This window comes from Geotrypetes seraphini, chromosome 1 (genome assembly GCF_902459505.1).
Source record: "Geotrypetes seraphini chromosome 1, aGeoSer1.1, whole genome shotgun sequence".
In the NCBI taxonomy this organism is placed as follows: Eukaryota; Metazoa; Chordata; class Amphibia; order Gymnophiona; family Dermophiidae; genus Geotrypetes; species Geotrypetes seraphini.
Window position 1 is genome coordinate 450,534,579 of NC_047084.1, and position 27,501 is coordinate 450,562,079.

Below are 27,501 nucleotides of genomic sequence, written 5' to 3' on the forward strand. Positions count from 1 at the left end.
ATACAGTAAACATAAATATACAATTATTGCTCACTCTGTAGTATAGGATATTACTTGTGGTGACTTAATATGAGCGCTTTGTGCAAAAAGGGGTAAAATAAATATCTGATTATTATGACTGGTTTAATCATGGGTCATGAAGGAATACTACTCTTAATGTGTATAGAGGAAGAGGAGGAAGCAGACCTGTGGGAGACAGCGTATCCAGATTGTTCCCGAAGAGAGGCAGCGTGGGAGCCCTGCTCCGCCCCTCTCCCTGACCGAAAGGGAACATCTAAAAGAGCACAGCAGCCAGCCGGGCCCCCTTTCAGGCTACCAGCGGGAGACAGCGTATCCAGATTGTTCCCGAAGAGAGGCAGCGTGGGAGCCCTGCTCCGTCCCTCTCCCTGACCGAAAGGGAACATCTAAAAGAGCACAGCAGCCAGCCGGGTCCCCTTTCAGGCCACCAGCGGGAGACAGCGTATCCAGATTGTTCCCAAAGAGAGGCAGCGTGGGAGCCCTGCTCCGCCCCTCTCCCTGACCGAAAGGGAACATTTAAAAGAGCACAGCGCCAACGGCGCTCAGCCGTTCGGCGCGCTGACGAGTGCGCGCCTTTGTGAAGCGCCTGCAGTGACGACAGTTGGATTCTGAAGCTAACAAAATAACAGGCTCCAATCAGCAGGAGCACACCAGCACTTTACGAGAGCGATGGAGGACCCAGGATCCCAGAGGTACTTTTCGGTATACTGCACAGAGTGCAATATGTACGACTACCTCCCCTTGGGAGGCGGGAGTACATATGCAGTCGGTGTCAGGAACTGGAAAGCCTGAGGATGGAGGTCGGCAGATTGAGGGTCAGGGTCCAGGAACTGGAGGGACTGCGCACCACAGAGGAGACGAGCTGGTCAACCCAGAACACAGACGGAGCAGGCCCCATTGTGGACCAGGTGAGGGACCTCGAGAGATTCATCGAGGAGGCCTATAGGAAGGTGGAGGAACGGGACCAGCAGCTGCACAGACGGATGTCGGTAGACGAGACCCAGGATCCACAAGGCGACACCGGAGAAGGACCTAACGGAGGAACCACGCAAGAGGAGGAGACCGCGACTCACCGGGACCCCGAGGGAGAGACACCGCACTACACCAAGGACACGGACCTGAGGCAGAGGAGGTTGCTGAAGAAAGGGAAGTCTGCTATTGTGGTGGGAGACTCGATCTTGAGAGAAGTAGACAGTCACGTAGCTGGAGGAAGGGAGGACCGGCTAGTGACTTGTCTCCCAGGGGCCAAGACACGAGACATCACTGATAGGATCCTGGACGGAGCAGAGACAGAGGAGACTGCAGTAATAACCCACGTCGGAACGAATGATGTGAGCCGGAGGAACTTCAGCATGGCCACACTGACTGACCAGTTCAGGGTCGTGGGACGAAAGCTGAAGCGGAGCACACGGAGGATAGCATTCTCGGAGATCCTGCCTGTACCGAGAGCAGATGCAAAGAGGCAGGCAGACCTCCAGGAGGAGGGCTTCCACTTTGTGAGGAACTGGACGTCCTTCTGGGGAAAGAGCAAGCTCTACCGGCGGGACGGCCTGCACCTGAGCACAGCGGGAACTAGACTACTGGCAGCCAATGTGAGGAAGGAGATCGAGAGGGCTTTAAACTGAGGAGAGGGGGAAATCCGACAGCTGATCTGATGTTGATGCTTCGGACAACAGTATCCAGAACAGATGCTGAACAGGCTGACTGCAGGGAGGAAGCAGAGGGACCGAAGGATCTTATGATCAGACAGCGAGGGAAACATCAGGTAAAGGGAGCTTGCTGGGAGAAGACTAGAGGGCATGGAGACACAGGGGGACTGGGTGGCACGAGGGGGAAAACTGAGGGCAATATAGAGGTACCACAAGGCGAGGGGGATCAAACAGAGGCTCAAGGGATGATAGCCCAGGAGGGGGCCGGTAGGGCTAGAAAACCCAGAGGAAAAGCGGGGAAGTGGGGTGGCGGGAATGTGGGGAAGCTGAAAGCTAAGAGGGTAAAGGCTGAGGGCAAAGCAGAAGCACAGGGAACAGGAGAACTGCCCGAAATCCAAGGGCAGGCGGCCCAGGTAAATGCAGAGGTGGAGGAAAAACGACGGGACCAATGGGACCTGCGGTGCTTATACGCAAAGGCAAGAAGCCTCATGGCCAAGATGGGTCAACTAGAAGTCGTGGCCAAGGGGGAGGACCTAGATATAATTGGAATTGCAGAAACCTGGTGGACAGAGGAAAATCAATGGGATGTGGCGCTGCCGGGGTACAAGCTCTATAGGAGAGACAGGACCCACAAAAAGGGGGGAGGCATAGCACTATATATAAAGGACTCTATCCACTCGGTCGGGATGGATATGGCAACGAAGGCAGAGGGGCTGGAATCGCTATGGGTCAAATTGCCGGGAAACAAGGGTGCAGGCATAAAACTGGGGCTTTACTATCGCCCACCTGGTACGCCAGAAGGAGTCAGACACGATTTGGAAGCGGAACTGAGACAGGAATGCAGTACTGGAAGTGTAACAGTGATGGGGGACTTCAACTACCCGGGAATAGACTGGAGTACGGGTCACTCCAACTGCACTAGGGAAACAGGATTTGTAGAAGCTGTGAGGGACTGCTTCATGGAGCAACTAGTCAAAGAACCGACGCGAGGGGGTGCTACTCTTGACCTCATCCTAAACGGATTAGGGGGGCCTGCAAGAGGGGTAGAAGTGGGAGGACCACTAGGCAACAGTTATCACAACGCGATCAGATTCACATTAGAAAGGGGGACACCCATAGTAAGGAGGACCGCAACAACTGCACTCAACTTCAAGAAAGGGAACTATGTTGCTATGAGGGAAATGGTGGGGAGGAAGCTCAGAAACATCTTTAGGATGGAGACTGTGGGAAGCGCCTGGACCCTATTCAGGGACACCCTGCAGGAAGCACAAAGAATGTACGTCCCCAGTTTCAGGAAAGGCTGCAAGAACAAGTGATCAAAGGACCCGGTTTGGATGTCAACTGAAGTAAAGAGGGCAATAAATGACAAAAAAGTATCCTTCCGGAGATGGAAAAAGGACCCAACGGAGGAAAATCACCAGGCGCACAGGAAATGCCAAAAGGAATGCCACCGAGAGGTTAGAAAAGCGAAAGGGGAATACGAAGAGGGGCTGGCCAGGGAGGCGAAAAACTTCAAGGCATTCTTCAGTTACGTAAAGGGGAAGCGACCAGCGAGAGAGGAGGTGGGGCCGTTGGACGATGGGGATAGGAAGGGAGTGATTAAGGAGGATAAAGAGGTAGCTGAGAGGTTGAACACGTTCTTCTCGTCGGTTTTCACGAGCAAAGACACATCTAATATACCAGACTCAGAGGAGCTCATGAGTGGGGAACAGGCCAAAAAATTGGAGCAAGTAAGTAAGGAGGATGTCCTCAAACAGATAGACAGGTTAAAATGCGGTAAATCACCGGGCCCGGATGGGATCCACCCAAGGGTTCTGAAGGAACTAAGACAAGAAATAGCGGGCACAATCCAGCATGTTTGCAACCTATCCTTGAAAACTGGTGAGGTACCAGAGGACTGGAAATTGGCGAATGTCACACCTATCTTCAAGAAGGGATCGAGGGGTGACCCCGGGAACTACAGGCCGGTGAGCCTGACTTCAATTATAGGGAAGATGGTGGAAGCTATGATCAAGGACGGCATTTGCGATCACATCGAGAGGAATGGCCTACTGAGAACAAGCCAGCACGGATTCTGTAAGGGAAGGTCGTGCCTAACGAACCTTCTGTACTTCTTTGAGGGAATAAGCAGTCGGGTGGACAATGGGGAACCCATAGACATCATTTACCTCGATTTTCAAAAGGCTTTCGACAAGGTGCCACATGAAAGGCTGTTTTGGAAGCTGTGGAACCACGGGGTGGGAGGGGATGTGCACAGATGGATCAAGCACTGGTTGTCGGGTAGACTGTAGAGGGTCGGAGTGAAGGGCCAATATTCTGACTGGCAGGGAGTCACAAGCGGTGTGCCACAGGGATCGGTGCTGGGGCCGTTACTCTTCAACATATTTATCAATGACCTGGAAAAGGAGGCAAAGTGCGAGGTTATAAAATTTGCAGACGATACCAAACTGTGCGGCAGAGTTAGGTCCAGGGAGGAGTGTGAGGACCTGCAAAGGGACCTGGACAAGCTGGAAGACTGGGCAAACAAATGGTAAATGCGCTTTAACGTGGAAAAATGCAAGGTCATGCATATAGGGAAAAAGAACCCGTTGTTCAACTACAAATTGGGGGGGGCATTGTTGGGAGACAGCAGACTTGAGAGAGACTTGGGTGTGCTGGTGGATGCATCACTGAAGCCATCTGCACAGTGTGCAGCAGCCTCGAAAAAAGCCAACAGGATGCTGGGCATCATAAAGAGGGGCATAACAACCAGGACGCGGGAAGTCATCATGCCATTGTATCGAGCGATGGTGCGTCCACATCTGGAATACTGCGTTCAGTATTGGTCGCCGCACCTCAAGAAGGACATGGCGGTACTTGAGAGAGTCCAAAGGAGAGCAACGAAACTGGTAAAAGGGCTGGAACACTGCCCATAGGCCGAGAGGTTGGATAGGCTGGGGCTCTTCTCTCTGGAAAAAAGGAGGCTCAGGGGAGATATGATAGAGACCTTCAAGATCATGAGGGGCATAGAGAGGGTGGATAGGGACAGATTCTTCAGACTGAAGGGGACAACAAGTACGAGGGGGCATTCGGAGAAACTGAAGGGAGATAGGTTCAAAACAAATGCAAGGAAGTTTTTTTTCACCCAAAGGGTCGTGGACTCTTGGCATGCGCTACTGGAGGAAGTGATCAGGCAGAGTACGGTACAGGGATTCAAACAGGGATTGGACAGATTCCTGAGGGATAAAGGGATCGTGGGATACTGAGGGAGGAGCTGGGATGTAACACAAGTATAGAAAGCTACCCAGGTAATAAGTATAGAAACCCAACCAGGTCGTGCATGTGCAAGACCGGAGGGTTAGGACTTCGATGAGAAGATAGAACTTCAATGAGAAACCAAGGTGGCAAGGGAGCCCCTTCTGGTGATTCAGTCAGGTCGTGACCTGTTTGGGCCGCCGTGGGAGCGGACTGCCGGGCAGGATGGACCTATGGTCTGACCCGGCGGAGGCACTGCTTATGTTCTTATGCAGAATGGACTGGAGACTGCTCAAACAGCAACAGGCAGACATGCTGCTCCAGAATTCCATCCTGACTCTCACATAAGTCAATCACTTCCCTGCATGCAGATTGTGTTGCTGTTCTGTTGAATCAGTGACAGAGTTGAGGATTAAAACTGAGACACAGGGAGATAAATTGACTGCCCTGAGATCACATATAAAAAGTCAGAGACAAAGCCAGGATTAGAACTGAGGGACAGAGAAATTTAAGTGATTCACCCAAGATCACACAGGCAAAATGCAAAAAATACAATAGTATATCAAGAAAGTATGGCAGACTGACAGTGGCCTAGTAAGGGGGGCGGAGGGGGAAAACCACCCTGGGTGCCGTCTTTGCATGTGACGCTGGCACATCTCCTCCTCTCTGCCCCCTGTGTACTGCTTTAAATGTTCACTGGTGTGAGCAGCATCGTCCACTTGCTGCTTGTGCAGCCTCAGCTCCCTTCTGACATCACTTCCTGGTCATGGGACCAGGATGTGACATCAGAAGGGAGCTGAGGCCAGTGCGAGCAGCAGGTGGAAGATGCTGCTCGTACCGGTGAACATTTCAAGAGATATGCAAGGGGCGCTTAAGCAGCGGGAAAGAGTAGGGGGATGCATGGCATGGCGATGCCGGGCATGAGCCTCCCTCATTATGCCACTGCAGAAAGATACAGGAATTGTCCTATATAAAGTAGTGTGCAAAGGTTTAGGTACCCTGGTCAAACTGTAGGATTCAATAAATCCCTAAGTAAACAGGAGCTGACACAATCCAGTATGGTACAAAGTTAAACACAACTCCTTTCTGGAAATTTAAATGAATACCTACTATTTCTTTGAAGATTTTAACAGATTAAAAATAATTTTAAAAGTTTATATGGCAGATAAAAAAGTTTGGACACTCTTGTAGTTGATTCATTACTACAGTATTTTTTTTTTTAATTGTGTTAATAGGGCCTAAAAGTTTTAATGACTCATTAGGCTTCCTTTCAGGCAGGTGAAGACAATTCCAGGGTTGAACAAATACTCTGACCCTTCTATCTTCTCATCTTGTGTTTGTTATTCTGTCCACTTTCAACAACTGAACACTTGAAAATGAAGATAATCCATTCTTTTTATATAATTTTGAAATACAATTCACAATTATCCACTTGCTAAAGTAACATGGAAAGAAAACATTACATTTAAATCCACAAATTCCCCATTAGAAATTATATACTTCTCCTATATTAGACCACAAAACTAAGTGAATGAGGCAGAAATCATTAAAGGATAAGGAAATCCAAATTTAGAAACCTATTCCATAAGGCTTAGCACTCACCAGCAGTAATTTTAATATACCAATACCCTGCAATACCCTCAAAGCTTAAGCTATTTTGGTAAGATCTATAAAGGCTTTCAATTGTTACCGGGTGCATGCCGCCATCTTGATTCTCCCTTTTTGATAATCCATTCTTTACAAAGCAGAGAAAAACAATTCAAAAAATCTTTAAATCCTTTCAGTTAGCAATCTCAGCTATGAGAGACAATGTTAAGAAATGGAAGTTGCATGAAACTGTTGAAGTCAAGGCAAGATCTGGAAGATCACAAAAACCTCTGATAGAATTGCTGGAAAACTGATAAGATCTGCTAAACAGATCACTACAAACGACCTGGAATAGTTGCCATTGGTCCACAGTACAGACAAGAATCTGCCCAAGAGTGTTGTGAAAATTAAACCTTTCTGCGACCTGATCTCTAAAGTTGTCATCTCATAAAGTACATATGCAAAGAGAACATTGATAACTCTGATTTGTTTGGCATAGAATACTGTAGTATGAACTGATGAAAAGAAAATTGAACTACTTAGCCACAATCACACAAGATATATTTGGAGAAAAAGATGAAATGTATGATGAAAAGAAAATCTTGCCAATCGTTTTGGGGCTGTGTAATAGCCAGTGGGACAGAAAATATTGTGCAAGTGGAATGAAGATTGGATTCAACGGAATGTCAACATAGCCTAGAATCTGATATCCTACAGTCAGTGAAGGTGAAGAAACTGAAACTGAAAAGAGATTAGATAATATTTCATCAGGACAACATTCCAAAAAATACGTACTGTACTTCAAAATCAACCATTAATTACTTACAAGAAAGAAAGATGAAGGTTGTGGATTTCTTTCATAGACTTGAATACTGTTGAAAATCTGTGGGAGATATCAAACATATATGCACACAAAGAGACCTTGGAATATTTCTGAGCTGGAAGAATTCTACAAGAGTGGGAAAAGCTTCCAAAAGCAAGAATAGGTTTGGGAAGCTGCTTTTTTCTGCCACAGGAAGTATTATAAAGTACTGACTGAATGCTTGTCGGACCTTTTTCAACGGCCTCATTCACTGTTTTTTTATTTTGAAGTTGTAAAACACTGTATTAACATTTGCAGAAAAATATTGGGCCCGATATTCAAAGGCTCCTCGCCATTTAAATTGCCTGTTCGGGGCTAACCAGGCATTTTCAGCTGAAAATGCCCGGTTAGCATCCAAGCTGAAATCAGCTATTTGGGGGGCATTCCAGGTGTAAAGTCAGAACTTATCTGATTAAGTGTTGATTTTCAGCCCTTAGCCAACTAAGATAACTGCATAAATAGGACTGCCTATAACAAAGTCCTATCTTATGCAGTTCTTCATAACTGATTAAATACCAAATATTATACTTAACTGACTATGTTTTTGCTTGCTCCATATAACTAGAAATTCCATGCTGAAGCCTGGACATGGCCTGGCAGTGAATGTTTGGCTATAATACCGGCGGCGGTCAGCAAAATATTGATCGCTACTGGCTGAATATCAGGCCCTATGCTCCTAACTTGAGAGTTATGCTCCTAAATTGGCCTCTTTAGCAATTTACTAGGGCTGAGTGCAAAAATTATTACTCAAAATTTCACTAAACTCTTAAACAGTGGCGTACCAGGGGGGACGGGGGGGGGGGGGGCGGTCCACCCTGGGTGCACGCCCCAAGGGGGTGCACAGCCGGCCACCCTCCCTATTCTGCCGCTGCTGCTTTCCTTAACCAGCAGTAGCGGCAGTAAACAAGAGTGTCCACGAATGCTCCCTCCGGTGGCTGCCTGGAGCCAAAGTTGATTAGCAGTAGGTGAGATCCTCTCCCCACCGCAAAACGGAATTGGACCTGGTGTAATATGCCCAATTACCAATCTTTGCTGTCGCGCACTTCCCCTTCGCGCCTCGGTCTCACACCTCCCCTTGGCTCCCGGATTGGTCTCTCTTTGGTCGCTGGCGCCGCTTCTCATTCAAAGAAGGCGTCACCGTCCAATAGCAGGCTTCCAGCGGGTTCCACCTCCAGTCTGACAACGTGCTGCTGTCTCCTTTCAGAAACAACAATGGCGGCGGCCCGGGTCCTGCTGTGCCGGAGAGCGGCGGGGGTCCTGCTGCGGGAAAGGCTGCGGCTTGGACCGGAGCCACAAAGGCGAGCGGTGGCCCACTTCACTTTCTACCCAGACCCGGAGCCCAGTGAGTACGGTGAGGAGAAGCGGCAGGGGAAAGCAGACGGGCACTGAGCTGGAAGGAGGACAGAGGGGGAAGAAGTCACACCAGCTCCCTTTCTCAGCGGAGGACTTAGAATCTACAGTTTAAGGGACTTTCCTAAGGAGCAGCAGTGGGATCTGAACTCTGCTTCTTGGTTTGGGTCAGATGCACAAAGCCTCCCATGCTGGGAAAGTTGCATTTAGACTGGTTACCAGCATGGGAGGCTTTGTGCATCTGACCTACACCAAGAAGCAGGGTTCAGATCCCACTGCTGCTCCTTAGGAAAGTCCCTTAAATTGTAGATTCTAAGTCCTCCGCTGAGAAAGGAGATACCAGACCATGGAGGGGGAGGAAGAGATGCCATGGCATGGGGGGAGGGAAGGGAAGGAGATAGAGATAGAGATACCAGACCATGGTGTGGAGTGGGAAGGAAGGAAAGGAGAAGAGAAGAGAAAGAGAGAGTGCCAAAGCATAGGGGAGCAGGTGGAGACAGAAAAATGGAGAGGGGGTGAAGCTGAAATGAATCATGTGCAAAGGAGAGAAGGGACACAGGATATACAGTTTATTGAAGGGACATAGAAAGAGGGAAGATGCCATATGGAAGAGAGAGAGGATGGACAGTAGTTGGAAGGGACAGAAAGAGTGTGGGCAGTAGATGGAAGGGGTAGAGAGAGAGGGCAGAAGCTGGGTGGAAGGGGCAAAGAGAGGGCAGATGTTGCATGGAAGGGAGAGAGGACAAACGCTGTATAGAAAGAAGAGAGCAAAGAGAAGATGATTAAAGCAGAAACGACAAAAGGTAGAAAGATTATTTTGTTGCTTTACTTAGAATCAAGTAGTATTGTAACTGTATTGATAAAAGTTTATAAATAGGAAATGGAAATAAAGCAATTTTTTGGACTAAACCCCTTTCCTCAGATCAGGACAGGATACCATAACAGCAGAATACTGTACTGTTTTGGAGAAAGATTTGGCCTCTGAAAGCTAATTGAAAAATGGATTAGTCCAATGAAATGATATTTTCTTATTTCTCATTATTTGTTTTATTTTTATTTGTTAATTTGTAAAGCGGTGATTGTTATGTATCAGTTTTTTTAAAATTTACATCTACTGCCTTTATATTTTACACAGTATTTAGGAGACATGTGACACTGTTTTTGTGGTGTTGTAGTGTTGCATTGTATGCAGAGTCTGGTTTCTTGGCATTTCAGTTTAACTTTTGTCTACATATTTCTAGTTTTAGTTTGTGATTATTCCATATTGGGCGAGGGTATATCTCTGTTCTGTGTGTATGAAAAGGACATAGTTTTCAGTTGGCATTGACTATGCAGGATCAATTGACTGTGTGGGATTTGGCTTGTTTAGTTTTACAATTTATATGTTAGTGTTCTAGTGCTCACTGCAGTGTTTAAGATGCTGCCTTTTCCTAGGTACACTCTTGTGCAATATGTGGATTGTTACTAAAAATCATATTTTTTATATAGATGAGGGGGGGTGTCAAAAAAATGATGGGCCCCGGGTGTCACATATGCTAGATACGCCACTGCTCTTAAATTTAGGAGCATAAAATGTTGGTAACAGGGGCGGATTTAGGGTGGGAAAAAGAAGTTAGGAGCTTGCACTGATTTTCAGCCCTGGGCTCATAAATCTAGGGAAACAAATGGTAGCACCATGTATGAGCACAATTTTTAAGCTGAAAAGTTATGCTTCTATATTTGACTGAAAATAGGAGACACAAATTTAGGGACTTAAGGGGCTCATTTTCAAAACAGAAAAGACGTCCAAAAAAATTGCATAAACCGGCACTTGAACATTTTAATTGCCAAAACGTCCAAATGCTGATTTCCAAAACTGACCATTTAGACATTTCACAGGTCATTTTCCCTCCGGTATGTTTAAATATTAAGGGGGCATGTTAGAGGCGTGTTTTGGGTAGGAATAGGGCGGCCTTAGGACTTGGACATCTTGCAGGGATAATCAAACCTTTTTGAAGATGTCCAGGGTATCATTTAGACAATTGGAGACCTGTTTTAAAAGCGCATAAGGGCCAAAAAGGTACCCAAACTGCCCAAATGACCACTAGATGCTTGAAGGCATGACTCCCTCCCTCACACCCCCACAGTGGCCACTTACCCTCTCCCATCCTTCAAAGATGTGAAAGAAACAGTAAATACCAGCCTCTATGAGAGCTGAAGATATTATGGGACATCCTAGTAGAGCAGCAAACAGGTGTCTGGAGTAGCCTGGTGAGCCGCATAGTGAACTATAGAGAGGGGGTCCTGGCCTATATCTCTTGCTACCCACTACATTTATAGTGGAAAGTGTGAGCCTGCCAAAGCTACTGTAGTGACATATAGGTGACACCTACAGCCATAAGGGCTATTGGGGTGGTAGGCAGGTGGAAATAGTAGGTTTTGTGAAAGTTTTAGAGGGATTACCATACACTATGTGACAGTTCCGACCCACCAGTCAGCCCTGACACACAGGAGAGGCAAGAATCTATGCTGACATGCCACCGAGTAAAGCAGACCTATAGGAAAAAGCACTTCAAACCTTCCAAAGTTGTCTATCCTCTAGCTCAGCCTAGGCAGTCCCCTTTTAGCAGGCAGGAGGAAAATCTCCTCACTAACCACCAGGGGAGCCAGAGAGAGAGAGAGAAAGCCTACTGCCACCTCAGCTAGGTTTGGGTGTGGTCCCAGTAGACAAAAGCCTAGCTTACAGAAGCTAGGGAGGGCAGTTGAGGAGCAGTGCCTCAGGAGAGTTCTCCAGTCAAAGCTGCAGGCCCATGAAGGAGACCCCATGGAGTGGTTGAATGCTAAGGATTCTCAGACTCCAGACCCAGATCCAGCAGAGGAAAGCATGGACTTTTCTGAACCAGAGCCAGTTCCTGAGCAAGCAGAGGCTATGGAAATCAATTGGTGTAAAGTGGGCAAGTAGCCATTTTGTGGCATTTGTTTTTCATTTTTGCTTGGGGAAAAAAAGGTCAGGTTTTTTTTTCTTTTTCTGCTGGAGCTTACCAGAGCCTTTTGTGGAACTTTGTGAGAAAGACTTGTGCGTTGCTACTAGCAAGGGACTTCTACTTTTGGAAAGGTTTTTTTTCCCCTTTGCTGTTTGTGTTCCTGATTACCAGCTCTACTGTGATAAGAATTCCTGGGGAGTGTATGAGGCTTGTGTAGTTTATGCTGTGTCATCTGGGTGGGATATTTTGAGGGACTCCTTGTCCCTTATGTTTGCAAGGAGAAGAGGTGATTGAAACTACACAGCAGCTTGTGCCTCCACATTAACTCTAAGGAGCAGACACACCTGCCCATAGTGGTAGAAGGCAGGCATTGGGAACAGTGATTGTTTTACTTTATCTGTGATTGAATTTTGTTTGCAATTACCTCGAGAACCTATGTCTAATCTATGGTAGTCCAAATATCTTGCAGGGCTGATATCCAAAGCACTGAGTTGGAGTTTGGACTTTATGGGGTTTTTTTCTTTGAAGAACTGAATTCTTATCATTCTTGTAAAAACCTGACTGAAGGAATTATAAGCCAGGACCGTTTTGTTTTGGGCATATTTTATGGGCTGGAAAAATCCTGAGCTATTTGAAAGTGGTTTTGGTGCTGTTTTGACTTTGCAACTCACCTTACTTACTTGGTCTTGACATTACCTTGCCTGAGGGGCCATTCACCTGTTAGAGTGGCGCGCGGCAATCGGCGGTAGGCCGGGAGGGTAACAGCTATAAGGGGGTTATAGTGAAATATGTACATGGCATGCTTTATGTGAAGTTCACAGCAGTGTTCACAAAGGTACCCCATTGCTCTGTTGGCATGTCTGTGTAGCCAGTCCATTAAAATGCTGGTCCCTCCTACATCCAAATGGGTTTGTTTTGGGCGCTTTGCATGTGGACATTTAGATTTTTGAAAATGGCCCAAAAAAGATAAGATGTCCTAAGGGCCAAAACATCTAGACAAGCCATTTTTGGAAGATAAAAAAAAAAAGACAGACATCTTGCAGTTTCGAAAATGGTCGTTTTCCCAACCTGACTTTTGAACATCTTTGCAGAGACGAATAAAGTCGAACTTAAGACATCCTATTGAAAATGCCCCTCCACATGTAGGAGCTCAGCATTTTCAGAATATCAGGCCCATTGGCCCGGATTCTATAAAAGATGCCTAAAGTTAGGCACTTAGATCAGCACGCCTGGCTGATCTAGGCACCTAATTACTGAAAAAGTTTAACTGGCGCTATTAATGAGCAATTAGCACCTCATAACTGGCTTAAATTAAAATTAATTATATGGTGGGCACCTAACATGGTAGGCGCCTACCACTTTCATGTAGGTGTCTGTTTTGGACTTAGGCACTGGTATTTAGGCCAGGAAAACCCTGGCCTACCAGTACCTAAGTCTAGGCGAAATTCTATAAACAGCACCTAACTTAAGATTGACATGCGCCAGTAGTTTCCAAACTTTTTCTGTTCATGGCTCACTTAGGGCTCCTTTTATCAAGCTGCGGTAGGGTTTTAACATGCGGAATACCGTGTGTTAAACCGCCTGCCGCGCTAGTCACTAATGCCTCCACTGACGAGGCGTTAGTTTTTTGGCTTGCCGCGGGGGTTAGCGCGTGATGAAATGTCCGACACGCTAACCCCTTGTAGCGCACCTTAAAGGAGCTCTTAATGTTTCAAAATTTTTCCACAGCTCCCCAGGTCAAACGATAGTTCTGTAATCTAATATATACCTGATAGTTGTTAGCTTGAGAAACATCATAAAGGTTAGCACAATAATCCTGAATTATTTATTAGAAAAAAATTCAACAACTAATATAAAAAAAAACAAATCACAAAAAATATTGATAGAACTAGTGAGATGGATGAGCTTGCTGTTCATTACAAATCTTCTCAAACCTTGGAACTATATTTGATTCGGCCAATCTCATTTCTTGTTCCACAATGATTTTCGCTCGGTATTTGTTTTTTATCGCAGCGAAAACCGAAAACCCAACCTTACATAAATAGGATGTCACAAACTGAATTAAGATTATTTGTGCTCTACTGCTTAACAGCAGATATTCATCTCTTTTTTTTAAATTTATTTATATGCATTTTCAAATATAGTGGTACTTTGGAATCTGAACGCCCCAGAACTCGAAAGCTTTGGAATCCGAACTTTTTTTTGTAGTAAATTTTGCCCCAGAATCCGAACTCTGCTTTGGAATCCGAACACCCTGCACATTGTGTGTGTGTGTGTTTCGGCCCCAGAATCTGAATGCTGCTGTGGAATATTTGTTAATATTTTACCTTAAAATTCAGTGTATTTACTTTTAAAATTTGAGTTTGTGGGACCCAGGAATGGATTAATCCAATTTCTATTATTTTCAATGGGAAAAATTGTCTTGGAACTCAAATGCTTTGGAACTCGAACAGGGTTCTGGAACGGATTAAGTTCGGATTCCAAGGCATCACTGTATATCCATAAGCATCCACTTGTTAACAGAAATACATTCAAAGAAGAAATCCATTTAAAGTTCATATTTTTACTCTTCCTTAGACCATTAAATGTGGAGAATCAAAAAAGAAAAGATGAGGAGATCCTTAAACAGGGAAATATCTAAAGAAAAAGACTTAACATGAATAGATGATAACCATCTTATAATTAAACAATGCCCTATACATACTAAGAAAGGATTTTCTTCGCTCTTGTGTTACCTTCACAACTTTTGGAAATATCCATACTTTTTCACCATGAAATAACGTTTGAGAAAAATGAAAAAAAACATTCTCATAACAGCATTTAAATCCTGTTCAAAAACAAAAGATATCAACAGTGTACATCTAGAATCAATCTGGACTTCAGAGTTTTCAGGAATTGCTGTTATATTATTTAAATCCAATACTGACAAATTCCCTTGATTTATTTCACATGGTATTTCTGTTTTTGCTGGTAAATAGAAGACTCTGTTTAGAGGAGGCATTGTTTCTGAAGTAAATTTCAAGTTTTCCATCAAGCATTTTTTTAGCATATCTCCAGGAGAAACACCTAGTGATTTAGGGAAATTAAGAATTCTCAAATTGAGTCTTCTATTATGATTTTCAATCTGTTCAAATTTCCTTTGATAAACAACCTTATCCTTAACGAAGTTACCAGTTAAATTTTGTAATGCAGCTATCTCCTTGTCCACTTGTTCAAACTTAGAAAAGATTTCAGTCTTCATATCTTGAACAGATATTGTTAAATTATCAAGTTTACTCACAATAGATGAAACTTCCTCGGACGATTTATTCACAGCATTTTCTAGTCTTTGGAGTGTAGCCCATATTGCTTCCAATGTCGCCGCAGGGGAGCGGGAAACCACTTCCTGAACCAGTGTTCCCGCTAAGCTGCGCTGGCCTGCGCTCACGCACAAAATATTACATCGCAGCGCACAAGTTTCTCTTCACAGCGCACACACGCGTCGCAAAGGTAAGGGGAGGTAAGGTAAGGGGACGCATTGGGGGGATTGCACTTCCCCACAATTGCCATGCTTCGGTTCCTCTTCTTCCTTCCTTCCTCCCCCCCCGCGGGACCCTGCGGCACCATCAACTCTTACTCCCTCTAATGTCGGCCCTGCAGCTCCAGACTTCCTCGCACCTTCTCCCCTCCCCCTTTGGATCGCTATTATTTTAAATGTTATAGCCGCGGAGCTGTATCCATCAGTGGAGATGTCTAACCTCGGCCTGCCCCGGAACTCTTACTGCAACAGTGACTTCCTGTTCCTGCCTAGACGGGCGGCTGCTGCAGTAAGAGTTCCGGGGCAGGCCGAGGTTAGACATCTCCACTGATGGATACAGCTCCGCGGCTATAACATTTAAAATAATAGCGATCCAAAGGGGGAGGGGAGAAGGTGCGAGGAAGTCTGGAGCTGCAGGGCCGACATTAGAGGGAGTAAGAGTTGATGGTGCCGCAGGGTCCCGCGGGGGGGGGGGGGGGGGGAAGGAAGGAAGAAGAGGAACCGAAGCATGGCAATTGGGGGGGAGTGCAGAGCTGCAGGGAAGAGTGTTGCGGTACCCAGCTGGAGGGAGAAGGAAGATGAGGGAGGGAATTAAAGGAGATGCCAGGGCTTGGAGCGTAGGAGGAAGGTATGCCAGTCTAAGGGAAAAGGAAGGGGGAGATGTGAGAGCAAGGAGGGGGAGCGAAAGATGGAAGAAAAGGAAAGGAGAGAGATGCCAGAGAATCAGGGAAGGGGAGATACCAGACTATGAGGAGAGGTGTGGGAGAGGGAAGGCGAGGAGAGAGATGCCAGACCAATGGGGTGAAAGGAGAGATGGAAGGGGGAGGCATACAGTTTCTGGAAGGGGCATAGAAGGAGAGAAGATGCCATATAGGGGAAGAGAGACGGCAGACAGTGGATGGAAGGAAGAGAGTTACAAGAAGATGAGGAAAGGAGAAACCACAGAAGACAAAGGTAGAAAAAAATTTCTATTTATTTATTGCTTTAGGAGACATGTGTCACTGTTTCTGTGAAGCATTGTATGCAGAGTCCAGCTTCTTGCTGGTTCAATTTAACCTTTGTCTATGTATTTTTATTTTATCCCCCCTTTTACAAAACTGTGAAGCGTTTTTAGCACCAGCCTTGGTGGTAGCAGCTCTGATGCTCAGAATTTTATGAGCATCAGAGCTGTTACCTCCGTAGCTAAAATCTACACTACAGTTTTGTAAAAGAGGGAGGGGTTAGTTTGTGATTACATATTCCTTACTAGGCGAAGGTGTTTTCTGTGTTCTGTGTGTTTTCTGTTAGGATTGACGGTGTAGGATTGATCTGTGCTGGTCTGGCTTGTTTAGTTTTACAATGGGTGTATTGATGTACTGCTCACTGCAATATGTAAGATGCTGCCTTTTCCTAGGTACTCATGTGTGACGTGTGGTTTGTTACTAAAAATCATGTTTTTCTTACAGATGGGGAGGGGTGCCAAAAAATGATGGGCCCCGGATGTTACATATGCTAGGTACGCCACTGTATGTAAAGATACCAGAAAGCTGGCGTAGCAAAAACTTCTAAGTTTTGAGTATTTAACCCTCCCACAATCTCACGGGCACTCGTTTCAAGTTTATTGAGATTTTGATTTAAACGCAATATCAAATATTTTCAATGCGTATAACAAAAATAAATTTGGGGAAATAAATAAAACCATTTGAACCAGTGTTCCCGCTAAGCTGCGCTGGCGCACAAAATATTACATCGCAGCGCACACGTTTCTCGTCACAGCGCACAATCGGAAGAGGCGTACGGCAGATGGCAGGGCGGCGAGAGGAGAATCGGGCGAGTTGGCTCATAACTTGCTGGCGCCCGATATTTTTGGCTCACGGTGAAAAAAGTTTGCTCACAACACCCGCCCGCTTAGAGGGAACACTGTTCCTGACCCGATGCAATTTCGGTATTCTATTCTGGGTGACAACCCCCACTATGCGGCAGTGTCAGACACATCCGGGCTTCAGCAGTCGCACCTTCCTCTCGGTCCAGCACCGGTCACGGCAACATGCTGGCAACAGGAGAAAAAAGAGATATTTCAAGCCCTAAAGCCTCGGAGGCTCCTTCCTCCGAGGCAAACGCAGGCAGCTCCACTCCTAGAACCAATGGTGAGCTAGCGAAGAAACACTCCATTGTCGCCTGCCTAATCGTAGGGGGGTCCATCTGCAGCTGGCCCTTGCGTTTAGTATGAGGCATCGGAAAAGAAAGTCAAACCGATAAACGGCCCTGTAGAAAAATGCAAGGTAAGATGGAGCATTCTCAGCTAGGTGTTAACATGCCGTCGCCATCTTGATTCTCCCCGGATATTCATCTCTTACTGAACACCAAAATTCAGTAATATCCATGCTACTAAATCGTGTCTTGAGTGTATTGTCGCAAGACAGCTCAATGAGATTTTCTTTTTCTTCAGAAGTAGTCAGCTGGAGGTTTGGCTCGGAAGGGATCCTGAATCCAGGCAAATTTCGTGGGATCATCTTCCCACGAATCAAACCATTTGATTCTTTGTGATAGGTGATCTTCAAAAACTGATTTTATATTGTCAGACAATACAACTTCATTGGAGATCATGAACTGATTTATAGGAATTGCATTATTTGTTTGATAGTTTTCTTAATGTTTTCTCACAATTAACTCTTGGATCCAATGAGGACTTGAGCTAATTTTACCATAATAGTTTCTTTTGTAATCTGCTTAACACTGTTAAGTATGGATTTATATGATTGTAATATGCTGTGGTTAAATTTGCTTTCTGTACAAGTTTACTTGATATAATATTGAAATCAGTAAAAATACTTAAATATAAAAAAAGAGGAAAACAATCTTTGCCACAGTATTCATGCATTTTTCTCACCATAACTGTCTTTTTTTTTTTTTAAAGCTGAAATCTTCTCGATCAATTTCAAAATATGCATGTTGCCTCCTTGCAAGGAGAGATTCTGCATATTTAACTTTTCAAAAATATTACACAAGTATGCTAGTTTTACCAAAACCTCTGTTTCTACAAAGTTTTGGGCATACTCGTGTTTTTCTTCTTCAATATAGTCAAAACTTGCTTTTACAAACTGCATTTAATTCGATCAATCGCCAAATTTCTCGAGCCCAAATCACGTAACATTCGGATTCATTCCCTAATTATAGCTAAAATGGATTACTGTAACTCTTTACTACTCAACATCTCTCAAAAAGAAAAGCGACGTCTTCAAATTATCCAGAATACTGCTATTAAATTGATCTATAACGCTAGAAAATATGATCGTGTTCGCCACTATTTATCGACGCTCACTGGCTTCCCATCAGTCATTGCATTCTGTTTAAGGTCATGCTGCTCATATTTAAAACCTTAGCTTACAACGAACCCCAGTTTATAGCAAGAATGCTAATTCCTCATAACCCTGCACGTTCACTCAGATCATCTTCTCAAAATCTTCTAGCTATACCTTCCCTGAAAACAATAGGTACAAGAAGATCTGACATGTTTTCTGTAATTGGCCCTCAATGGTGGAACTCTCTGCCACAACACATTAAAAATGAAAAAGATCTCCTCTCTTTTAAAAAATCCTTAAAAACGCACCTTTTTAAAGATGCTTTTAACACCTAATATTTTTAGACTTTCATAATACTTTTAATTTTTTAACTACCCTGTTTCCTTCTGTTTTTCCCATATTTGTTTTTCACGATATAACAGATATAACTTTTACCCTCCTTCCCCTCTTGTCTTGTCTCAAATTTTATGTTAATGAATTTGTATCTTATTCTCTTTTATAATCGTGTACATCACTTTGTAAATCGATTCAGCGATTCATCAAATATTAATAAACCTTGAACCTTGAAAAATATAGAGTTCTTGTCGTAATTGAAATATACGGGGGCCAACATATTGCCACAAGAAAGCCAGCATGAGTGGCAATAGTATAAAAGTCGTGTATTCAGCTCCCATATGTTCACACAATTTTTTGAAAAATCTTGCTTTTACTAGGTGAGTTTTTATAAAGTGTATCACATCCACCATGTGCTCTAAGACCAAATTTAATGTAGGACTCAAATGCTTTGATGTGAGTACTTCTTTATGTATTATGCAACGGGTCCACATTGCAGCCGGAGCTTTCTTTCGAATAAGTGCTTGTAATGGCCTCCATAACGGCCTGACATCCGAACGACCACCATTCGTACAGACCCCAATACACTTTGTCCACTCTAAATTATTTTCAGTCATAAATATATGTAGGATCTCAAACAAGACCTGAGCCTTTGCACTTGCAGTTATTTTTTTACAAAAAAAAAGTTCTTCCACAATGGCATTTCCATCTACAAAAGCACATAACAAATCAAATGTGCATCCTTATTATTATCCATGGTCTCATCCAACTGCAAGCCAAATTCCCTTTCATTTTGTTTTTCAATCAATTGGTCATTGAGGTCTTCTCTGACTTATAGTATTATTAAATAAAGGTACATTTGAAAGTACTTTCCCCGCAGATTTGCCAATCATAATGTTCGCCATATCTATAGCAGCAGGTAGAATCAGTTGTTCCGCAATGGTATGGGTTTTTTTACACTTAGCAACTCTATATGCAACTTTGTATGAGGCTAGCAGAGCATTGTTTGGTATTGACAAATACCGAGAAAATGTACCTTGGTGTCCTTTTAATTTTCTGGTAAAGAAGTTGCGAGGTTTGTTAATTGAGTGTGAATGATTAGTTTCTAAATGACGCTTCAGTTTACTTGGAAACATACAGGCTGGCGCCAAAATTTTCAAACATACTACACACGTCTTTCTTCTTTGTTAATATTTGTTGATGTGAAACCAATGTCCAAATAACTATTGTCATATTTGCGATATTTTCTCTTTTTTGCACACCCACTACTCATTTGTGGTGCATGCTCTTCATTTTGTGCTGTCATATGCTTATTAAAATTCAATAAAAATTTGTCCATTTTTAGGGTTCTGAAACAATAAATTTTAAAAATTATGTTGATCAGAACTTGACACACAAAAAGACACTGAACGATAATATGAGTAAAATACTTACGTTAGTATTATTATTTTACCAGTAAAGTTTGATAAATGAGTATAACAGCTGAATTTGCTCCAACAATCCACTGATTACTTACATTCAAATAGAGGTCACTAGTAGTGCTGCCCGATTCGAATCGGTTCAAAACAAAAAAAAAAAACGGCTTCCCGATTCGTCTTACCCTCCCCCCTGACCCCCAAAGCAGGAGCGGCAGCTGCCGCACCTGCTTTAGAAGGCAAGGGGGAGGGGGAGTTGGGAAGTGCTGCTGTCGGCTTCCCCCCCCCCAGCGTCTAACTTCCGACTCCCACCCCCTCGGCCTTCCGCTCCCCCCCGGCCTCTCCACACTGTTTACCTTCCAGCTGGAACAGCCTGAGAGCAAGATCGCAGTGTTAGTGATCTTACTACCGCTTCGGAGCTGGTTCCTCCGTCGCGGTCCCGCCCCTCCTCTGACATCAGAGAAGGGGCGGGACTGCAACGGAGGAACCATCTCTGAAGCGGTACTAAGATCGCTAACACCGCGATCTTGCTGTCAGGCTGTTCTGGCTGGAAGGTAAACAGTGCGGGGAGGCCGGGGGGGGGGAAGCGGAAGGCCAGGGGGGTGGAAGCCGGACGCCAGGGGGGGAGTGAGCAGTCCTTTGGGGTGGGACAGGCAGGCAGGCCTTCAAAGAGGGGTGGACAAGCCTTCAGGGGTGGGATAGGCTTTCAAGGGGGGACAAGCCTTCAAGGGGGGAGGCAGGCCTTCAAAGGGGGGGACAGGCAGACCTTCAGGGGTGGGATAGGCCTTCAAGGGGGGGGACAAGCCTTCAAGGGGGGAGGCAGGCCTTCAAAGGGGGACAGGTCTTCAAAGGGGGGGACAGGCAGGCCTTCAGGGGTGGGATAGGTCTTTAAGGGGGGGACAAGCCTTCAAGGGGGGAGGCAGACCTTCAAAGGGGGGACAGACCTTCAGGGGAGGGGGGCCCTGGTATAGAAGTACACGGAGGGAGGGAAGGGTGGGGTTCAAAGAGATGTGCATATGCTGGACTTTGTGGAGGAAGAAATGGGTTTGAAAGTAGAGGAGAGGGAGTGAGGGAGAGAGATGATGGACAATGGGATTTAGGGAGGGAAGGAACAGAAAGGGAGAGAAGTTGGACGCAAGGGATGGTGTGGACGGGGGATAGAGATACTGGATAGGAGGGTAGTTGGGAAAAGAAAGGGAGAGATGGTGGATCTGTGGAGGGAGACAAAAAAAAGGGAAGATGCCAGACCTGCTGTGGAGGGAAGAGAAACGGAAGGGGAGGACAGAGATGGAAGTTGGATGGTTAGCAGGGAGAAAGAAGAAAGAAGGAGACCCTTGCAAGCAAGTTATCAGAAGACAACCAGAGCCTGAGACCAACAAAATTTGAATAATGACCAGAAAACAAAAGGTAGAAAAACTAATTTTATTTTCTGTTTTGTGATTACAATATGTCAGATTTGAAATGTGTATCCTGCCAGAGCTGGTGTTAGACCGCAAACATGAGCTAGGATTTAACAGAGAGAGGAAAAGTCTTTTTTGTTTGTTTATTTTGTTTACACCACAGCGCCAGTGTGGTTAGGAGAAGGCAAAGGGGGTAAAGAGGCTGTAAAATAAACCCACCAGGATGTTTGAAAAAAACACACCCAATTGGGCAGGAAAATCGAATCGAATCGAAAAACCAATTCAATAGGCTGAATCAAATCGAATCGAAATTTTTTTCCTGAATCGGGCAGCACTAGTCACTAGTCATGCACATAGTATCTCCCCCCCATGGTGATTACATTCACATGATAACAGAAAAACTGTTTTACCGGCCATAAACATCAAAATAGTAACTAACGAATAACCTGAACATTCAGTTGTAGTATTTTTATTTCTATATACTTTTTAATTTCTTAAGGTTGTAAAAGATGTCTAATATAAGAATAATCTGCGGCTCACCTGCATGTCAGTCATGGTTCCCTAGGGAACCACGGCTCACAGTTTGGGAACCATTGACATGCGCTATGCATCACGTTCCTTGGCACCTATATTTTAGATACCGTTTACAGAATTGTGTTTAACTTTGTACCATGTAGAGCAGGGGTAGGGAACTCCGGTCCTCGAGAGCTGTATTCCAGTCGGGTTTTCAGGATTTCCTCAATGAATATGCATTGAAAGCAGTGCATGCAAATAGATCTCATGCATATTCATTGGGGAAATCCTGAAAACTCAACTGGAATACAGCTCTTGGGGACCGGAGTTCCCTACCCCTGATGTAGAGGCTCTGTCACGTCTGTTCACTTACAGATTCATTGGAACATACAATATGACCAGAGGGGGTCTAAACCTTAGCACACAATTGTATTGCCTGCCAACACAATTCTATGAGGGTCAATGGACAGAACTGGTGATTCACATAAGTTCACCAGAGTACCAGAATATGAAGTTAAAACTCCTCAGTTTCTCCTCACTCACAGTTTAACACTTTGTCCACAAACCTTTAACTCAGAGTTTTACAAACCTCTCGGGAAAAGAGGCCCCCAGTCCAATTACAGAACAAATAGCTAAAAACCAAAACACAGAGAGAGGGTGTCTTACCTTCATTTGTGGAGGTCTTCAGCCTGTGGCAGAGGCCATTCACATCCCCATAACTCTCTCGCATTCTCTGTATGGCCTCGGCCCCACGCAGCTCCATAAGTGAGCGCAGCTCCTGCAGCGTACATCCAAAACCCCCACTGCTGCCCACGCTGCTAATGCTGCCAGTGTGGTTCAACTCCCGCCGCTGGGTCTTCGGATAGAAGGTCACCGAGCTATTCAGGTCTCCCATCTTTGCTTCTGTTTCTTCTGGTCCTCCCTCTTGCTATTATAAAATGTTATTTTTCTTGGCTGACTTTGTTGGGTTTTTTTTCCAGATTCTTTTCCTTGTTTTGTGTACTTGTGTGTTTGTGTCTGGAATGAATGGTGGCAGCAGTTAACTGGCTGCAGAACAGATCAGAGTGTCAGAAAGATAGGGACCTGTGAGGAGGAATGAAAAGGAGAGAAAGAACAGATTTCAGAGAGGAATATTTAGATACTGGCATGTAAACATTGCCCTGCAAAGAGAAATAATTGTATAACACTAGTAAATCATTCCAAAGATGCCTTTGTGTATCTCCCTTGTGCTGACTCCTGTTTCAGGCCTGTTTCATATCACTTTCTTGCTTAGTTGCTGCAGAGTGACAATAGATAGTGAAGCTCAGACTGTCTTAATGGTACAAGTCCCTCTAAGATGATTGCACCAAGTGATGCCTGTTCATGTGTCTGATTTGAGACTCCTATTTCAAACATTTTATGCAATTTTGTTTGTACCCATTTTCTGTATGATAAGAATATTTTGTGAATGTGTTCCTCTGCTTATGTCATCAGACAGTGTCTGGTAACAAAGTCAACCCTTCTGCTGTTAGATTTGGGAGATTCCTTTCCAATCCTTTTATTGACCAAATTGTTTCTCTCCTAAAAATTGCCTGCATGAATTTGAATTCAATTACTTGTTTTCCCTATACTTTGTTTTCAAAGTGGATATAGAAAAGTACAATACAGTGAACCCTCCGAATCCGCAGTTTAAGTATCCGGATTCGGTTATTCGTGATTTTTTTTTTTTTTTAAATAAAGCTGCATTCCGTACCTTCCCCTCCTTCCTCCCGGCATCCCAGACCTTACCTGGTGGTCTAGCGGGCTTTCGGGGCAGGAGCGATCTTCCTACACTACTGCCCCATGCAGATCACTCATAGCAAATGGCTGCAGGGAGTTCCCATCGTAATCTCGAGAGACTACGGGAACTCACGGCAGCCATTTGTTATGAGTGATCTGCATGGGGCAGTAGTGTAGGAAGATCGCTCCTGTCCCGAAAGCCCGCTAGACCACCAGGTAAGGTCTGGGATGCCGGGAGGGAGGTGGGGGTGAGTCAGAGCCGGCCCAAAAGTTATTAGCAAATATTCAATATTTGCGGGCTGGCTATGCTCCTAACCTCCGCAAATATGGAGGGGAAAGTGTATCTTAAAGAGCATGCAAACGAAATCCCCCCCCCCCCCCTTTTACTATGTCGTGGTAGAGGTTTCTACCATGGCCCAGAGCATTAAATGCTCAGACGCTCATAGAATTCCTACGAACATCGGAGCAGTGTCTGAGCATCTAGTGCTCTGGACCTTGGTAGAAACCTCTACCGCGGCTTAGTAAAAGAGGGCCTAAGTTGGTACCTGCCCTTGTGTCATATTGCCAGTCCAGAAAAGGGGAAGTCGTGAGGCAAATGATGTCGACCACTCAGCGATGGGTTATTCCAAAGTATATTTTCTTGGAGAACAGCACTGTCAAACAAGTGCACTCGACACTTGCAGTGTTTTGGCAATCCTGCCTTTGGCAAGAGTCTATAATAGCTGTTCTGTCTTCTTATAAATGCTTGTGTGCACACATACAGAAAACGTGTGAATCAAATGTGGCTACAGCAAGCCAGTGTCATTTTTATTGTGGAGATTTAGGTTATGATATCAGCTTGAAAAAAGTACATTATGAGCTTCATATTAAATTGCTACTGTGCAGTAACTGAGCATATAAGTACCTCAGCAAGAAAGCCTCTCAAAAGATATGCGGTATAATTCTATGAGATGGCGTCTGTCAGCACAGGAGAGGGACATTTGTAAAACCACACTGCATACATAAACTTAATTCCCTTCCTTCAGCAATCCTCCCCTGTCTGTCTTCTACCATTAAACACCGTCTCTCGAATGCTATGTAGGATGACCAGATTTGGGTATTGATCCCAGATCTACATGCAAACTAGTTAATGAACCATAAACAATCAATATATGATGTTAGGCAAAACGGTTTTCATTGATGATACACAAAACCAAAAAAACACATGAAATGACAGCAAACAAAATAGAGCCGCATGATATACTGTGTTTCCCCAAAAATAAGACAGTGTCTTCTATTAATTTTAGGCCCAAAAAAATGCACCAGGGGCTCCTTTTACTAAGATGCGCTAGTGTTTTTAGTGCACGCAGGAAATTACCGCGCGCTATGCTTCTAGAACTAACGCCAGCTTCTATCCTTCCTGCCCTCCCATCTCTTGTGCAGCAGAACCTTTGAGCGAGCACCCCCCCAAGCACCCGCCCCTGCAGCCAAACCCCCATTCTTCCCTCCCTCCCATCCGAATCCTATCGACCGCAAGTGAGCCCTACATACCTCCCTAAGCAGTATCGGGCCGACAGCACTCTAAACAGGCTGCTTGGGCCTTGTCTGTCCATGAATTCACTGTGTCGTGTTACTGATGATGCCATCAGTAATGCAGCAGAGTGAATTAATGGGCAGACAAGGCCAAAGCAGCCTGTTTAGAGTGCTGCCGGTCCAACGCTGCTTAGGGAGGTATGTACTAGGGCTCACTCACAGTCGGTGAGGTTCGGATGGGAGGGAGGGATGGGGAGTTTGGCTGCACAGTGGAGGCGGATGCTCAGGGGGATGGAGGCAGTGCTCGCTCAAGGGTTCTGCTTCACAAGGGATGGGAGGGAGGGAAGGGAAACTGCCGACGAATCCTGGGACTAAGGCTTATTTTTGGGGTAGGACTTATATTAAGACCTGCCCCGAAAATCCTGCTAGGGCTTATTTTTGGGGAAACACGTTACAGTGAGCAAATAAGCAGATAAGCTCATCATCATCAACTATATTTTACAAATACAATTCCCTATTTCCCCTCCCCCTCATTTATGCCCCCCCCCCCCGAAAAGCACCACTGAACCAAAAGCTGTACAAAGGTTCCAGGATCCTGTACTCTTATGGGCCCCAAAGATCAGCAGCCAACAGCACCCCCCACCCAACCCACCCCTCAGCAACCAACCCTCAACTAAAACTAAAAAAAAAAATCAATATATAAAATATAAAGTATGGGGAGGATGCCACCATGCAACCGACAAGGCCACCTCACCCTCCCAGGGGTCCGAAAGCCACTTCGCCCAGTGTGGTCTTAAAGTTTCAGAGTATTAAGAATTAGACTACGAGTCCTATGAGGGAGAGACTTGATTTAAGGACCCCAAATATGAAGAAAAAACTTGGCTTGATGAAAGGAGCCACGCACCCGACCCCTCTCGAGCAGCATGAGAGCATGCAAGCGATTCCGCCACATCAATATATGATGCTGATTGGCACTCATTTGGGTTTACAATCGGATTTGCCCTGCACCCTCTTCTCTAAAATTTACACCTACATTTTATAGCGCATAACTCAAAAGAAGGTGTGGCCATGGGAGGGGCATGGGCGGGTCAGGGGCATTCTCAGAAATTAGGCATGACATGATACAATAGGGTCATTTATGCATCCAACCAGCATTAGTTGTGTACCAAACTCACATAACCAGGAAAAATATAGTAACAATATATTTTTTTAAGGATATTGATGATAAGTACTAATACCAAGTGGAAATGTAGAAGCCCTCAGATGTGGCTGTTTAAACTGACTGCTGCTATGCGGGTGAATATTCATTTTCGTGTTTTCATCAGGCAAACTTGTGATTATATTTCCCCTGGTTATTTGAGTTTGGATTGTTGGTTATCACCAGTGGACATCGGGGTTCTTATATACTGGCTTTAGTTAAGTGTCGGCATTTACACCATGTTTCAGCAGGTGGAAGTATAAAGTGCCCTTTGTAGAATATTATTTAGTGTGGATCTTCCTGGAGCCATTTATAGAATTCACCCCCCCCCCCTCCAGTGGGCACTATATTCAAGTTTCTTTGGGGGGGGGGGGTTTACAAAGCCACAGTAGCGATACTGCAGCGGAAAATGCACCGAAACCCATTCAATTTCTATGGGCTTCAAAGCATTTACAGCAGCAGCATCACTACCGTGGCTTTCATCATAAAAAAATGAAATAGTCAAAGAGGGTAAGGAAAGATAAAAGCTTACAATTATAATAGAGGAAATACATAGACTGAGAGATACCAGTCATACAGCTTCCAATCTTACTCCGTAATAGTACTGCCTTAAAAAAGCATAAAAAAAGAAATAAAGAAATCTCTTAAAATTGTTATAGGTTTGTATGCATAATGAAACAGATCTGTGTTTAGTTGTTTTAGGAGAGGTTCCTGCATGGTTAAATTGTGCTGAGTGGGTCAGGAGCAGATATTCAGAAGCATTTGTCTCCTCCGATTGCTGCAGGACTGCCCAAGCCGTGCCAGGGTAGTCCAGAGAGGAGTACAGTATTCAGTGCTTAGCTAAGCGCCCCTTTTACAACGCCATGGTAGCAAATGCACCAAAGTCCATAGGAACTGAATCACTACCACAG

General features: G+C 44.8%; 1 protein-coding gene across 5 annotated transcripts in view; it reads right to left on the bottom strand.

Moving 5' to 3' along the window:
* The window catches only part of ATP2B3 (ATPase plasma membrane Ca2+ transporting 3), a 255,538-nt gene extending 232,336 nt beyond the window's left edge, over positions 1 to 23,202 (bottom strand). For 4 of the 5 annotated variants that reach the window (XM_033921090.1, XM_033921115.1, XM_033921125.1 and 1 more), the window contains exon 1: positions 22,789 to 23,202. In XM_033921090.1, coding sequence (XP_033776981.1) covers positions 22,789 to 23,017 — 229 coding nt within the window. In that variant the 5' untranslated portion in view covers positions 23,018 to 23,202. The remainder of the gene's footprint in view (positions 1 to 22,788) is intronic. The other variant, XM_033921099.1, reaches the window with a different exon arrangement.
* Between the last annotated feature and the right edge of the window lie 4,299 nt (positions 23,203 to 27,501).